Below are 17,031 nucleotides of genomic sequence, written 5' to 3' on the forward strand. Positions count from 1 at the left end.
AGCCAGAGTGGGAGACCCTGGAGCCCATTTACAAGTCGGGAAACTGAGGGTGCCCAGGCAGACCTGGACATAAGCAGGAAACCCAGAACCAGCCCAGGTCTATCTGCTCCAAGCTGGGCCCTAATGCTGGGACTCCCTCCCATTCACCCCCAAGTTCCTCCTGCGTGTGTCCCTGGGTGGGAAGGACGCCCTCCTACACCATTAGGTGGCAGATAGGTGATAGGTTTTAAGCAGGGACAAGCAGAGTTCCTTGCTGTCACTTGGTGGCCACTTGTCCCTGCCAGGGCAGGGGAGGGTGTCTCACGGGTGGCCAGCAGAGCCTTCAGCAGACATTGAAGTTGGCTTGTGAGTAGAAGGCACCTCCCAGACAGAGCAGCAGGCTTCAGCATTCATCTCTCCCCTGTCACGAGCAGTGTGGAACAACTGTCCCTGGGAAAGTAATGAATGGAATCATTTGTTTACAACACGAGCCCATTTGTCAGGTCCGCTTCCCCAGCTGGACAGTCGCTGCTTGCTGAAAGCTACCCCACAGGTGGGCCTTCTGCCTGAGGCAAGGACGCCTCCCACCCAAAGACCCTGTCCTGCAGAGCCTCTGAGGAGGACCCACAGTCACAGACAGGCTCTGGGAGGCCCCAGTCCTGCTGGAAGACAGAGGAAAAGTGCCAGGGCCGGGGATTTCAGACAGGGACACAGGCAGGGATTCCGTGTCCAGCCTCACAGAGCAGGAAGCCTGGCACCCAAGTACCTAGGGACGCGTATAGGAGTGACTGGCCAGCCGGGCAGGAGTCAAGGATTCTTCCTGAAGGGCATAGACACTGAGTTGAGGCTGAGCTGGCGAGGAAGCAGAGCAGCCCCAGTCTGTGCACTGAGACCACCAGGTAAGAGAAAAGAGGAAACAGAAGGGGTTCCTAATGGCTGGGTCCAAAGATAGCACTGCTCCCCACTAGTTAGGTTACCTCACAAGTGACATCACTTCTTTGTGATCCCTCAAACAGAGATCAGGGCTAGTGGTTACAGGCCCAACTGTAGAGCTTAAAAACCTGGGTTCACGTCCATGTTCTGGTATTTGTTTGCTGCATGTCCTTAGGCAAGTTACTTAACTTCTCTGTGCTTCACCATGTGAAATGGGGATGGTGGTAGTACCCTCTTCCCAGGGTTGCTGTGAGGATTTCTATTTAAAGCAGGTGGAACAGCATGACTTTGTATTCCCAGCTCTGGCCTTTTCTGGGGATTAGGTGTAATGCATGGGGAGTGCCTGGCTTGGCAGCTGGCCCTCGAGGTCCCCTGCATGCAGCCAGTACTGTTATTATCATGGTTGTTGTCATGGTTACTGACCCAACCACACGTCCAGGAAAAGCAATTGTTCCAGACATCACCAGCAAGTGCTGCCTCAGAAGCCCTGCACTTTGAAGTGCCCGTGGAGGTGTGTCCCTCCTCGGAGCATACTGGGTTCAAGGCAAGACAGCAAACCTCTCTCAGGCTCCTCTCCATGCTTCAGCTTGGGTTAAGAGTGGGGACTCAGGGGACACAGCCTTGTCCCCTGCCCCTGAGAAGCCCTGGCCACAGTTAGGAGGCAGGCACTGCTATGGCTGAGTGGTGCTCCCCAAGAGGTATGCCCACATCCCAATACCCAGGCCCTGCCACAGACCTCATCTGGAAAAGGGATCTTTGCAGCATAATTGAGTGAAAGACTCAAGGTGAAAGGATCCTGGTGGACTCTCAGTCCATTCCTAACGTCTGTGCTAGAGACAGAGGAAGAGAGGCAGATATGGAGAGGGAGGCGGAGCAGAGAGGAGGGCGAACCCCAAGGAAGGCCTGGAGCCCGGGAGGCAGCTATGGCAGGACAGCCCTCCCCAGAGCCTGCAGAGGGAGCATGAGACACCTGGATCTTAGACTCTGGTCTCCAAGAGAATAAATTTCTGTTGTATTAGGCCACCCAATTTGTGGTGACTTTTCATAGCAGCCACAGACAACGAATACAGCCATAAAGCAGGCAGTTATACAACTGCATCACCACTCAGAGCCAACGCTCAGCCGGTCAGACCCATACCCACCAGGGACTCGTCTGCGTCCACTGGCCTGCCTGGGACGGAGGTGCCCGTGTTATTTGCTGCCGAGTGTATTCATGGGGACTTAGCCGAGATATAAAATAGCAATTGCCAAATAAAGCAAATCAGGGGCAAATCAGCACTCAGCCTGCCCTTAGGATGTGGGAAGGTAGAAGCTAGACCAGGCACGGGCAGGGTGGAGGGTGGAGGCCCTTCAGGTGGTGTCCCCGCATGCCCTTCTCCTGCCTGCCTTGCTGGGGTTTTAGGAGGTTGTGAAACCCAAAGCCTGTCAGAGCGTCCCCTGCCAGTGTGGGCCTTCCTTTATCTCCCACACAAGGGGGTGCCCAGTCACAGGGTAGTCTTGTGACTGGTCCACAGTCATGTACAGAGGGGCCCATCAAACGGTCTATAGCTAAAACACACACACACACTTTCACACACACCACGATTGTCTTCTACACACACATGCTCACACTAACGCACATATACTCACATACACATACTCATACTTGTCATCCACACACCTTTCACAACCACATAAGCACACACACACTTGTCCTACACACATGCTCACACTCACACACTCGTCCTCCACATACACACTCACAATCACACACTCACACTTGCCCTACACACACACATGTGCACATACATTCACTGTCCCCCTGGTTTCCCACAAAGGGAGAAGAGTGTTGAGGGAGTGAGGTTGGCCCTGAGCGAGGAGGACAAAACAGAGCCCCTGTCCAGGCAGGCTATGCTGGGGTCAGCATGACCCTCCCTCCCACCCTTAGCACTTGGTATTTTGTGTGGGAACTGAGCTCAAGAAAGCCCAGAGGCAATTCTATTGGTCCAGGCCTGTGGGTGCAGCATCCAGTAGAAACAGGTGGCACAGAGGATTCTGAGCTCTGAGTCAGGAGTTCTGGGAGCGGATGGGGTGACAAAGACACAGGCATGTCAGGGGCCTGCGTGCTACTTGGCCTCTGAAGTTCAGTGTCTGTATCTGGGAGGACAGCTCAGAGTCATGACTCTCACTCAGGCTGACAGCCAGATAGAACAAGCTTCCTGGGGAATCTGGGCCCAGAGTCTTGGTTCCCACCCCTCTGAGCCTCACTTGCCTCTAGAATATGCCTCAGCTGAGGCCTTGTGGGGGTGAAATGAAACCATGTGTGCTGAGTGCTGAGCACTTAGCCTGGGGCTGGAGCATGGTGGACACTCAGTCCTTCCTGTATTTTTGTCCCAGGTCAGAGGGGTGAAAGGAGTCTTTCTAGCAAACCAAAAAATTGATGGGAAGGTGATGACGCTTATAACCTACAACAAGGGCCGCGACTGGGATTACCTGCAACCACCCAGCATAGACATGAATGGAAAACCCACCAACTGTAAGCCTGTAAGTACCTCTGCTCACATCACACACTTTCTGTGGGGTGGACACAGGCGTTACTGCAGTCATCCAGAAAATCAGAGGTGGTGATGTCTGAGACACACGAACCACTTACTCCTGCTAGGCATGGTGGAGAGGGTCAGGTGAAACTCCTTGTTTGCAGAGAGGTAAGGAGAAGTCAGAGGGGGAAGTGCATCAGTTCACTTCTATCTACCACTACGTTTCTGGGTAAGAAACCACCTCAGAATACAGTCACTCCAGATCGGGGTGGGCTCAGCTGGGTGGTTCTACTGATCTTGGCTGCGCTTACTCACATGTCTGGGAGTTGACTGGTCTCCGCTCTGTACACCTTGCCTCCTCCTCTTGAACCCCTGCCCCCTCAGTTCTCATGATGACGGCAGAGGTGTGAGGGGATAAGCACAGACAAACACATTCCAAGGTTCTGTGTGTTTTACCTGGTAAATCATAGTAGCCAACATGAAGGCCCATGGAAGTAAGGGGTAGGGAGTGGATATTTGTTTGTAATCTGCCACCAAAAGCAATGCACCATTATAGTTAGTGGCAGAGCTGGTCGAAGCCCAAGTGTTGTGAGCTCTAAAGTGGACACTGCTATTCTGAGGCTACCTTTCTACCTGAATACAAATGTAGACTGCCTGAGCCCCTTGGCTGCCTAGAGAGAGGAGGGTGGGAGGGTAGCTAGTACTCCCCCAAGCTCTTGCATGGCTACCAGGGACCCAGGTATCACACAGGGCCATGCTGGTGAGGATGGAAAGATGAGCTCTAAGGGGGCGCGTCTCAGGTGAGCACTCAGTGACCAGCAGCTGCGAGGCAGGAAAGGGCCGAGTGGGCCGTGGGAGTTTGGCCAGGCTTCTCACTCCCTCTCTCTACCCCATAGTGTCCCACGTGGGTCTTCCCAGGGGCTCTCTCCTTATATACTACAGGGGGCTCAGAACAACCAGCATCCTGGACCCTTCCCAAGGGTTGGGCCCCTTGGAATAGGGGAAAGGTCCAGAACTGGAGCTACCCAAAGTTACAGTGTCAACTTCTCCACTGACTGCATGATCTTGTCCAAGTCTACTAATGCCTCTGGGCCTTTGATGAAGAGGAAGGAAGATGATAAAAGTCTCCTGTTCCATTGTGGTGAACAACAAATGAAGTCATACAGGGATATGTTTATCTCTGGCGCAGAGCAAGCAGGTTCTTTCCCCGTCCTTATCCAGCAAACTCCTAGGAATGCTTGAAAACTCTGCCCACGTGTTCTCTCACTGAGAAATCCTTACTGGGCATACTTGCTTCTCTCTCTGTCTCCCACTGTCAGCTAGAAGCCTCTCAAAGGTAGGAACTGTACACTGGGGACCCCTGTATCCATCCATAATTCTGCCTCAGTTTCCTCATGTGCAAAATAGAAATAACAACAGTGCCTGTTTTACAGGGTTATTCATTCAACACATACACAAGAGCACTTGCTGCCTGCCAGGGGCTGCTCTGGATTTTCAGAACACACCAGTAAACTAAACAGAAAACAATCCCTGTCTTGCTGGGATTCTGTCTGACAGAATCCGAAAATGGTGCCACCTTGCCCCCAGCAGCCCCAGTGTTGGTCGACGGGGTTTGCTGCAGTGAAACATGGTCAGAGTGACCCTGAGAGCAAGGGCAGGCCTCTGTGCCCCCAGGGCAGCACCCCACCTGCCCCCCAACCCGGGGAGGGACAGCCCCTTGCTCTGACCCAGGCCTGAGCTCTGGCTGAGCTCACCTCTGAGGCACCTGCGCCTGGCCCTGCACAAATCCCCTCCCGCTGATCACGGAGGCTGATAACACCTGTCGACCTACACAGAGAATTAATTACCTGCCATTTGTAAAACCCTTCCGAGAACAGAAGTGCTGTGAAAGGGCTAATTTTTGTATCATCACCAGCAAAGTTAAGCCATATTAATCTGTCAAAGCAAGTTTTTTCTAAGAATAGATTCTTGTCTGCAATTATGCAGCTCCGTGAGGAGAGATAACCTCTGCAAGATTTATGTCCCAACCTTAAAATAATGAAGATGGGAGTGACTAGTGAGTGTGCGGCCCCCAGAAGACATGCTGAGAGCACAAAGGAAATGCAGGACAGAGTGTGCAGAGCCCACCTGGGCACAGGTTGCACAGAATTAAAGCCTCGGAGGCCCAGGGAGCTGGTCATCCAGTGTATGTAGCCGCGGCATCTCAAAAGGGTAAATGAGGGCTCAGCCACGCTCAGCCACACACTGGGACTGCTCCAGCTATGTCCTTACGGCCACTCAACCTCACAATGAACAGGTAAAATTGCATAGGAAGGTTTCTTTCCTTCTTTTATTTTTTTGGCAGTTTTTGAACCTACTGCCTGAACCTACCACCTCCGGCATACGAGGCCAGCACCCTACTCCTTCACAGGTGCCACCCCGGAAGGTTTATTTCTTATTATAAAAGTGATTCCTGCAGAATCCTTGGAAAATAAGAAATACATCTATATATTTAAAAAAGGGAAACGGGGTCCAACTGTAGTCACACCACCCAGAAGTAACAATAACCAGGTGTTCTCCTTTGCAGACTTAGCTCATACAGACACCTGCTAAAAGGTCGCCATTGGGAGCAATATGTGTGTGACTTTCCAGCCCTCTCATTTTCTCTTAGCTCTGGGTCATGAATCTTTTCCTAGCCTGTTCACTCAACTCCCGGTCTGGGGACCTCCTTCCAGCAATGGGGGAAGGAAGGGATGTTTTTTCTAACAGATGAGTGGTAGGACCAGATCTGTTTCAGGATGATCCATCCTCATTGGAAGATGGTTTTGAATTTGTTTTCATCTCAAATTCAGAATAAAAACCCATTCATTCTACAGCCTATACTATCTCTTCTTAGACACCAGGCTGAGGCAGGAGCTGGGCATCCAGGTGGGCTGACGGTGTGGCTCTTTGCCCACTGTCCATCTGATAGATTTAATGATTTGCTGGACACTTTACACACTTCTTAAAGGCAGAAAGGGCAGAGAAGGGGGAGTCTTTGGACAGCGTGGGCCTCCCTTCCCAGTTCTGAAGTATCTGGACCCACCTCCATCAGGGTGGGGCCATGACCAATGGCTGCATTCATGCAGGGTGGCCTCAGAGGAACCCCCATTTCTGCCAGTATGCACTTAAGGGGCACTCTGGAGCCTTTGGTCCCAGCTGTCCCAAGCCCTTTGCAGAGTGTCTGAGTGCCTGCAGGTCAGCGCCTCCCCATCTGCCTGACTTGCCTTTCCCTACATCAGCTCAGCTGGGCCTTGCTTGGGAGGCATGTGTGGGCCTCGTCAGACACCAGCAGAGCACCCACAGCCACTCCACATGCTAGAGCACAGTTCTCAACCTTCCTAATGCCATAATGTATTTTCATTGTTAAAAAGGGGTCAGGCTGAGAACTGCTGAGCTAGAGGGAAGACATATGTGTGGCCATCAGCAGGCCCCGAGGGGAACACAAAGAGGACTGCAGGGCTGCCTGCATCTGCCAGTGGGTGGGGGCCACAGCTGACCACAGGGACCCTGAGGAGTGTTCCACTTCTGGCCCAACAAGCAACCTGGGCAGACCTGCAGTGACGAGGGCAGGAGGAGGCATCCAGGGCCTGTGAGCCACACCCCTAACTTGGCTCTGCCCACTGCACACTCAGAAAGTGATCTGATGTGCCTGCTCTTGAAGAGCAGCCAAGGTTGGCAGAGACCAGCCTGTGAGCCCGGGCGCCCCCACCTGGCCCCTCCAGGTCTGAGCTGTGATAGAGACAACTGCTGAGGCTCCTTCTCTGGACTGGAGCCTCTGTCCACAGTGTGGACCCGACCCCGCCTACCCAGATCACAGGGCTCTCCTTTCCGTGCACCCCTCATTTACACCTGGTCTGTCCAGGTGGGCTGGACACTTGACTAAACTGTCCTACCGAAGCTACTCACTCACTGATCGGCCTTCTGGTCCTAGAAATCAGGAGCCTCTATTGGAACAGATGATGCTGTAACAGACCACAGGTCTTCAGTAGGACCAGTTTCTCCCTGTTCATCCCAAGGAGAGGGCTCTCCTGGGATGACACAGTGACCAGCCTTCCCACCACTGGGGTCCAGCCATCTTCAGCATGGGGCTCTGAAATGTACAGTTCAATGATTCTTTAGTATATTCACAGAGCTGTGCAACCATCACCGCAGTCCATTTTAGAACATTTTCATCGCTCAAAAGAACCGTAAATCTTTAGCTGTCACCCCTTATCCCCCACCACCCCCAGCACCTGCCAACCCCCTGTCTGCTTTGTGTCCCCAGGCATGTCTCCGCTCCAGGTTCTGTGTGTGAATGGAATCCTGTAGTATGTAGTGCAACTAATACATTTTTTAAAACCTCAGTGCAGACAAATGAAGGCTGTCCATCAACTAGGGACATTGCCTGGAGGTGTCTGATGCAGATCAATATCCAATTTACTAAAAAGTTTAGTTTTTAATTTAGGGTAATCTATATAAAACATAGTTTGGGGGGGGCAAAAGAAAAATACTATAAAAACACCAAATAAAGAGAGCAACTGTCCCTTGCATAGAGCAGGTTCTAGAATGTTGTACTGGGATCTGCACTGGCCCCTCAGGGTGTGGGCGGCAGGCACCACTGCCTCCATTTTGCAGATGAGAAAACTGAAGCCCATAGGTGCCTAGAAAATTGGTGGCAAAAAAAGTTAAAATTTGGATCTCTGGGTTCCCAGTTCTACAGTATTTCCAAACTGGAGATTTTTACCTAGAAAAAAATAAAAATAAAAGAAGGTAAAAATAATGTTCACATTTAGCTAAGCAATTAGGCAGTACCTTGTCCAGGGGAGGGCTGGACACATACTTTTCCCCCAGAGGCAGTGCCATGTTCATCCAATAATCCTGTGAATCAAAAGTATTGCCCCAGCCCAGAGAAAGACACCAAGAGCCAAGAAGAGGAGGTACAAGGATCGCAGGCCCTGCCCTTTCTGTGACCAGGCCTGAGGACTGCCCACCTCACTTGTCCTATAGGATTCCTTGACCTGGGGAAACTGGAAAGGCTGACCCAAGTTGTCACCCTGCACCCCTTTGGCATCTTTGGTTAGCTGGAGTCTCTGGGGAAAGTCCTATGTCATCGAGTGGGTGTGGCCACCAGACCTCTGAGACCTAGCATCTCAGGTAAAAGAGGGAAGAGAGGACATGGGGTCATCAGAGCAAGCCCCTGCGGCTTTGGCACACTAGCTTGCCTCCATCTCCCAAGGTGGAGAGAGTGCACAGTATCCAGGGCGGACATAGTCACGTAAGAGGCTCCAGTAAAGGTTCAAGTTGGCTGGATAGGAGTGTAAGCCTGGGCTGTGCAGACTCCAGGAATCATGCCCTGAGCCCAGCACTGCACATAGGACCATGTGGGGAAGCCCACCTGTCAGGACCAGTGAGACCTCCCTGGAAGGAGCCCACCTGCAGCACCTGTGGGCAGGGGCACAACACCAGGTGCTGTGGGGGCCCTGATCTATACCAGAGACCCCAGAAATCCTCCTGGATGCCTCACACGTTCCCCTCCACTTCCCAAGCCATTGAGCAAAACGTCTACGGAAGCCATCTTTGTCCTCCTGCCCTTTGCCTTGTGGTCAGCCTCTGAGCTTCTTCCCATCCTCCATCCACTTCTCCAAGGCACTCTCAGCCCTGCCTCCTTACCCAAAAGCCCCTCCCAAAAGGAGGAGGGCAGAAAACTCAGGCCTGGTTTTCCTACAGACACTCCTACCCCAGTGCTAACTGTCCCTTCTTCTCTCCTCCTTGCAGCCAGATTGCCACCTGCACCTGCACCTGCGCTGGGCAGACAACCCCTATGTCTCAGGCACTGTGCACACCAAGGACACTGCCCCAGGCCTCATCATGGGCGCAGGTAGGTGGCAGCCATCACAGCCAGCTGGAAAGTGCTATGTAGCTTCAGAGGAGCTTCAAACTTGAGGGCGAATATTGATGGCCACAGGCCTAGGGCCATGACACGTTCATGAGGGGCAGTGCCACCACGTCTCCAGGAATTTCAATGCTCATGACAAATTCCAAAGAGTGAATGTATGCCACAAAGGGGGCATATGATATGTGTTGGCTGAATAGAAGAATAGGTAGATAGAAGGTGGATGGATGGAGGTATGATGAGTGAATGAATGAGTGAATGATGAATGGGTGATGGAGGGATCACCCATGGGTGAGTGGATGGATGATTTGTATCATAACTGACATTTATTTGTCCCTGAGGAAAGTTCTAGTTTAGTGAGAGAGAAAGAGAGAGGCATATGTAAAACTATCATCTTTTACAAAACCAGAATTACAATTTGCATACATGTATGCCTCTCCCACTAAACTAGAACCTTCTTCAAGGATGATTAACTGTGTGCTGATTGAATAATACCATATTTATTTGAGCTATAAGAGTCATTCACAATACAAAGTAGGGCCACCTGTCTGAGGTCACTGGGGTGGGACATAGAGCCAGGTAAGACTTTGCATAACCACTTTTCAGATAGTAGGTGACAGAGAGGCAGTAGGTGACAGAGAGGCAGTAGGAGACAGAGAGGCACTATCCACTGCCCCATCACAGAGCAGGGACAACAGAGATATGGGTCCAGAGCTCATGGCCTTGGGAACACAGGACCTGTTCCTAGTTAGCCCCAGTGCTATCTGCAGCCTGGAGGGGGTGGGTGGCTATGTGTCTGAGGGCCAAGGATTAGCTGGACACCACATCCAACCCTTCACTTTGTCCAGCACCTAGTCTGGGGCCTGGCCCAGGGTGGGTCCTCGAGGGTTCTTTATGAATGAGTGTATGAATAAATGAATGAATGAATGAATGGCCGTGTTGAGATGGCAGGTAATTGTCTTCTGGGCAGAAAAGGGAATGTGGTATTAAGAACAACTGAACCAGTGTGCACAGATTAGCTGTGGGGTGAAGACCCCATAAATGACCATAGAGACGTTGCCTGTCAGGACAAGGTATGCTGACATTACCCTGGAGAGTATGGGGCTTGACAGAAGGGAAGTGACCCAACTATTAGGAGAGAGGATCACAAACAGAACACCTTCAGTTTCTGGGGTTCCTATGCATACTCTCCATGCTGGGGTCCTTCCTGGTCCCCACCAGCCAGGCTGGAAGCATCTGCCTGCCTGGACATGCACTGAGCAATGAAAACTCTGCTCATCTGTATTGATTTCAGTGAAATCATTCACAGGAAAAAACCCTAACTCTGTAAAATAATTTAATGAGGTTTATTCTGAGCTGGATACGTGTAACCATGGCCCAGAGCCACGCCCAAGAAGCCATGGTCAAGTGGTACCATAGTGTGGGTTTATAGTTCAGTTTCATACATTTCAGGGAGACAAGAATTACACAGAAAGTCATAAATCAATCCATGGAATGTGTATAGCCCAGAAAGGCAGGACATCTCAAGGCAGGGATTACAGTTACAGGTAGGTCTAATGATTCTTTGATTTGTAGTTGGTTAAAGAAATGAAGCTCTGTCTGAAGGCTTGGAATGTTTTAAGTCAGGATAAGGAAGCCTGTTAATCAGAGAGGAGCCACCAGATATACACCCAGACTCAAATGACCTGTTAAGTAAACTGAGGATCTGCTGGTGTGGTTCAAGCTTTGTCCTGCATGGCCTTGGGCCTGGTGATTAGCTACAAAGGACATCTCCAAGCTGGGAGGGACATGACGAGGCATGTGTGACCTCCCCTCTCATGGCCCACTCAGCATTAGGGTATTTCTGGGGTCCCCTTGGCCAAGAAGGGCTCCATTCAGCCAGCTGGGGGTTAGGTGTCACTTCAGTCTGCTCAGTCTATTGCCCATCAGGGTCCACACTCACACAGGCTCTCCCACCCAGGCTGGGCACCACCAGTCTCATGGACTTGGTTTGTGGGGCCTCTTAAAATGCATTGTCTTGATTGGCTGAAACCTCCAATTCTTGACTGGATAGAAAAAGGCACAATTTCATAATTTCATGTTTCTAGTGCTCAAAGGCCTTGAAAGCCCAGGATGCATGTTTGGACCCCAGGGTTGGGTGAGTCCCACAGAGCATCCCACCTCATTCTGCACCTGCAGCCTCCCTGCCTCCCACTGTCCCTGCAAGTGCAGGGTGCTGCATTTATATTTTATTCTGCCTCATTTTAATCTTGGGCAGAGCTTTCCTCCAAGGTGGAGCCATCCGTGCAATGTGGGCCAAGTGATGTGTACATTTTTTACATCCTCCTCTGCAGCCCTGAGTGCTGCTGAGAGCAGAAGGGCAGCTCCCTCGGTGGGGGCTGGAAATCTAAGTAGCAGCTCCCAAGTGGGAACTGGCCATACACTCACCTACCTAGCCGCCTGCCTTGGCATGGGCCGTGGGGCCACATGACTGCACCACTGGAAGCAGCTGGGAGTGATGGCTGCACGTTTCCCAGGGTCATTCCTTTGCCCTCCTCAGAGGTGGGTGGGTAAAAGCCACAAGTCCCAAGCTCTGCACCAGCCTTCTCTGAGCCTTAGTTTCCTTGTCTGTAAAAGGAGAAGACAAAACCTCCATTCATTATTAGGGTGAGGCTGGGGTGTGGTAGAAGGCATCAAAGCCAGGCATGTTCCCCTGTCCTTTCATTTGAACTAGTGCTGGACAGTCCCCACCCCTGTACCAGGTACCCTGCCAGGGCCCTAGAGATGCAGAGATGAGGCTCTTCTCCTGGGGACAGAGGGACAGCAATCCCAGGGCAAAGCAGACCCAGATGGGCCTGTGATATGGGTACTCCATTCTGTACTAGGGTTTGGGTTAGGACTGCCAGGCCAGCTGGCATCTGCCCAGATAACCCATAGGGAGTGTATTCCAGCTGAGGGCATAAGAGTGCAGGGCATGGGGGTGGGAGAGAGCAGGGCTGGGAGGCAGAGCCATGCTGAGGTGTGAACAGACATGGGGTTGTCTGCAGGTCCAGCCTGCAGAGGCCAGGCCTGCAGAGGGATCCAGAGAGCAGAACCCAGAATCCATTCAGGAGGAGAAAGGGATAGATTCAAACAGCAAAGACAAGAACTGTCTCAGGAGTATCATGTCTGGGGAGAGGTTGGCTCCCCTCCCAAGGCTTCCTTCGTAGAGTAAACGGTTTCTGAAGGATTCTGAATGCCTCATCTTTGTCCTTTCTTCCTCTCAGTAGACTAGGATGGGGTCCTTGTGAAATAACCACTTCCTGCTCCACAGTCTTCAGGGGCTCCCCTGGCCTGTCTGCCCAGACCCCTGCACAACCTTCACCCAGCCCTTCTTACTACGCCATTACTGGACTGTCCACTCTGCCCGGGGGCCAGGAGGCTTCTGAGTCCCAGCCCTGCTCATGTGCATCCCCCAGGAAGCTGAAGACTGCAGACCAGGTGTCTCAAACACATGTGCCACCAGGATCCCCCAAGGGTCTCTAGGGCTCATCTCCGGCCCACAGAATCCCAGCCCTGTCACAAACAGGCTCAACAAGCCCCCCTAAGCAGGAAACAGTGGTTAACACAGTACGCTGTAACCAGTTCTTGCTTTGATTTTTCCCAGCTCTGTAGTCTGGGATAGCCTCTCTGACCCTCAGTTTCTTCATCTATAAAATGGGTAGAAACTGGGTACCCCTATCCCCACCCCCAGGGGATAGCAGGGGCAATCACAGCCACTGCTACCTCTGCATGCCGGGGGACGGGTGGGTTTTGTTTTGCTGCTGTGCTCTGTTCTTGCTGCAGGGGCAGAGAAGGATGGAGGGGAGTACACTTTCCTTCAGTGAGCTCTTCCTATATACCAGACTCAGTCAGTGCTAGGAGGGACAGAGAGACTGGGGGAGACACCCAAGGAGCCACCAGAACAGCAGCAGTGGGGCAGGGACACAGTGGGGAAGGGACTCCCTTCATGACCCCCCTCCCTCCACCAGGCCTCAGATTCCCATTGTGAGGGTGTCAGACTCTGCTCTGAGCAGGCCCTTCCTCTCTGACAGCCTCAGTGTTTGTGAACTCCCCACCGTGCCCCGGCTGTTGGGTAACTGGCAGCCTGACAGCTTTGGCAGAGGGAGCAGGCAAACAGACGGCGCTCTTACAAGGCAGACATCTGCACCACCAACATCGCACACTGCATGCGTGCTGGTTGCACTGTGCTGTCTCGGCAGCATCTGCCCGCTGCACGCCTCCACACAGGATGCAGGAATCTGGAATAACAGGGATAACAGGCACCCTTTCCTTCTCTCTTCCCTACCCACTTGTCCCATTTAGTCACACTCACTTCATTCATTTCACTCATTCAGCAGCCATTTCTCAGCACCCAGACCCACAGGAGAAGAGACAGTATAGAGGTACCCAGATTCCACCCCTGCCCTTCGGCCGCCTGCCTGTCTATCAGGCTCCCACCCGCTCCAGGCCTCTGCCCAGGCCCGCCCTTGGCCAGCTTGTATTTATCACCCACAGCTCTGCTCAGAGGTCACTGCCTGCCCAAGCCTCTCCTTGACTACTGCCCTTCACAGTACTGTCCTGGTTCTGTGCAATTGCAAACCCCTTCTCCCGGGTTCCCCTGCCAGAGTGAAAGCCCTGGGGCAGGACTGGGGTTCACACAGCCCAGAATCCCCAGAGCTTAGCACAGAGCTGAGCAGAGAGCAGGCTCTCCGGAAATGCTAATGAATAAACCTGGGGATGAATGCGTGCCTGGAGCTAATTAAGAGATAAGTGGGTGGGTGGAGAGATGGAAGGTTGGATGAATAATAGACTAATAAAAGATGGTGAGTGGATGGGTGGGTGGATGGGTGGGTGGGTGGATGGACTCCATAAAAGAGGGCAGACACCCAAACACTCTAACACTATGTGTAGAACTCACTTTAACACAACTGTTTGGAGACAATGCATTTCCTCTGAAATTTTCCAATGACTGTCTAAACCTGAGTCTGGGTAAAATACTTCTGAGAATGCCACCTAAATAGGGCTTCAAATGGCAAGTGATAGGCAAGTCACCCAGGGCAGGGTCTCTGGGGGCTCCAGAGCAGCTTCAGTGTCATCTTCAGAGGTCCTCACCATCCTGGAGGCCTGCAGGACCTTTGTTCAAGACCATCCCAGGATGCTGTTTGGGCCCAGCGCTGGAGGCTGCCATGACTTTCCCAAGCTTGTGCTCATTCATGTGGCCGCTGTTCTTTCTACAGAAGCCCGTTTGGGACTAGTTTCCTCACCTGTGAGATGCGGTTGGCTTGGATACTGGGCAGGAATCCTGCCCATCTGGCACCACCAGGGCCCTTCAAAGTGGCCTTCAAGGCTGATGACCAGCCCAGCCAGCCTGGTGTAGGGTCTCAAGTGAACTCACACCAAGGCAGAGCTTCCTGGCTGAGTTTGGTGCATTGAATGCCCACCTCTCTGTCCTCCCAAACATCCACTCAGCAGATGGCACCTGCCCTTTCCTGGGCCTGCATCTGGGTTTCCCTGCAACAGCCTCCAAGGAACTACCTGCAAACCCAAACTCAGCTGTGTCCCTGAGTTAAAGCTTGACAGGGGCTGCCCATGAGCCCTGCCTGCTCTGGCCACCACTCCATACTTCTTATGCTTGGACTACACATGTGGGTTCCCAGAAGCACCTGAGCTCTGCCCATACCTGGCCCTTGCTTGGCCATCTTTGGCTAGGTTGGTCCTTTACTGCACAGACCAGGACCAGGGCCCACATATGGCAGACACAGCAGGCCTTGGTATAGGAGAAAGGCTGGCTGATCCTAAGAGCAAGGCTGCTCCTTTTTCTTTTGGACCAGGTAACCTGGGCTCACAGCTGGTGGAGTATAAAGAAGAAATGTACATCACGTCGGACTGCGGGCGCACCTGGCGGCAGGTAAGGTGGCAGGAAGGTGCCTGGCGCCCCCCTCCCCGACCCAGTCATGCCAGGACTCCCAGGATGTGCATCTGTGTATCACCCCTCCCTTCTGGAGACCTCATGGGATGAGCCCCGACGTGTGGCTGGAGCCCAGGGCAGCCCGTACCCACTGTGCCATGCTGGAAAAGTAAGTCCCAGTGGGCGGCTCCAGTGGGCCAGGGGCTCTCTGGACAGCCACTGATGGGGCATCTCAGACCCGGTGGATTTTTCACCGTGAATGTGTGGGAAAGAGCATAAATGCCACGGAACAGAAGGGGATTGGGGTCCAGCCAGGGTGTCATGCAGTGGCCCTGAGGCTCGGCCCTTTGGGGATCCCAGAGACCAGGAGGTGGGGCCAGGGTGATGCCAGGTTTCTGGCGGGGATGGCAGGTTTGGGGGGTGTGGTGAGCCGGGGTGGACATCCAGGAGTAACAATCTGATGAAGCAGCATGGCCCAAGAAGAAAGGAAGGGAAGCCAGAAATGGAAAGCCCTACGCAGGCAGCAGCCCACCAGCTTCCTGTGTGCTGCGTGCACCATGTGGAGCTCGGGTACAGGCTGGAGGGGACGGGGTGGACAGTGGAGCTGGGGGGACAGGAGGCAGGTCGGCCCAACATGTCTGTGCAATCAGGGCCGTCCAGGATCCAAACGGGGCATCCACCACAGGAGAGGGCCTTGCCTCACTCCACAGTGCCACTGTGTCTCATTCCTGCGGGGGAAGGACAGAAGACAGAGTGACAAGCTCTCCTTTTCTTCTTTAAATGTTTAAGAATATGACCTACACTTTCCTGTGCACCTCCCTTTCCAGACAAGAACCTGTTTTCAGGTTGGTTTTTTATTACTAGACACCTGAGTACCCCCGGAACAGCCCCTCTCCCAGGCGACCCGGACAGATATGTTAATCACACAGGAAGCTCACCTGTGGACCTAGCGTAAGGCCTTGACATTTTTTTAAAAATATGCAAGAAACAAGGAATTTTGAAAAGGGCAAAAGAGATTTGTTATATTTTAATATTTCTATTTCACAAAAACTAGTGAAACATGTCTAAAGTTTCTTAAAGGTCACCATCTGTCCAATGATTAGAGAAGTCCTCCCCTTACTGGATTAAACGGACAGGGGTGACATAGAAGAGGTTTTCTAATTTTATAGAAACTGACTGTGAGGCATTCATCGAGGTCACTTTTGCCAAGGAATTTGCTTAGTTTTCAAACTTGGGCATGTTAGCGCTGAGCTAGGGCTGGGCCTCGGCAGGGTGTGTGCAGGGAGAGGGGTGTTCTGCTGGGTTTGGGAGTTTATTGGTGGTTGGCTGGGGAGGGTCAGAGGGCACAGGTGGAGGACAGATCAGACAGGGACAAAGGCACAGAGGCGAGATGAGGGCTGTGTGTGGTCTCTCTCCCTGGCTTCGCCCTCCTGGCCAGATTGCCAGGCATGCATATGAGATGTCTGGGAGTAGAACTCAGTAGGGATCACCAGTGACAGAGGGTGTCTTGTTTAATCAACATAACCTTTTAAAAACATGAGCTCCCTGGGGTGATGATTTTTTAAAGCCAGAAAACATGCCAGGAGTCCCTGGCTGGAGCTCAGCATGTGAGAAGGCAGGAGATGGTGAAATGGGAGTGGGACTGTAGGCGTGGTGGGGGTCAACCAGGACACGGAAGAGCACAGCAATGGGAGTTTGTGGGAGTCTGAGTCCTGCAGACCCACCGGTGCAGATGGAAAGCCCTGAAGCCCACTTTTTCCAGAGTCCCCAGCCAATGAGAGCAGATGCTGATTCTTCTGGGA

At 52.5% G+C, this 17,031-nt stretch overlaps 1 protein-coding gene across 1 annotated transcript in view; it reads left to right on the top strand.

Moving 5' to 3' along the window:
* Positions 1 to 17,031, top strand: part of SORCS2 (sortilin related VPS10 domain containing receptor 2) — a gene marked incomplete at its 5' end in the record, with an annotated part of 551,249 nt that overhangs the window by 497,313 nt on the left and 36,905 nt on the right. Inside the window, 3 exons of the mRNA XM_012810961.1 lie at positions 3,289 to 3,435; positions 9,204 to 9,306; positions 15,153 to 15,229. Of these exons, the coding sequence (XP_012666415.1) occupies positions 3,289 to 3,435; positions 9,204 to 9,306; positions 15,153 to 15,229 (327 nt within the window). The remainder of the gene's footprint in view (positions 1 to 3,288; positions 3,436 to 9,203; positions 9,307 to 15,152; positions 15,230 to 17,031) is intronic.

This window comes from Otolemur garnettii, unplaced genomic scaffold (genome assembly GCF_000181295.1).
Source record: "Otolemur garnettii isolate 467f Iridium unplaced genomic scaffold, OtoGar3 scaffold00146, whole genome shotgun sequence".
Taxonomy (NCBI): domain Eukaryota; kingdom Metazoa; phylum Chordata; class Mammalia; order Primates; family Galagidae; genus Otolemur; species Otolemur garnettii.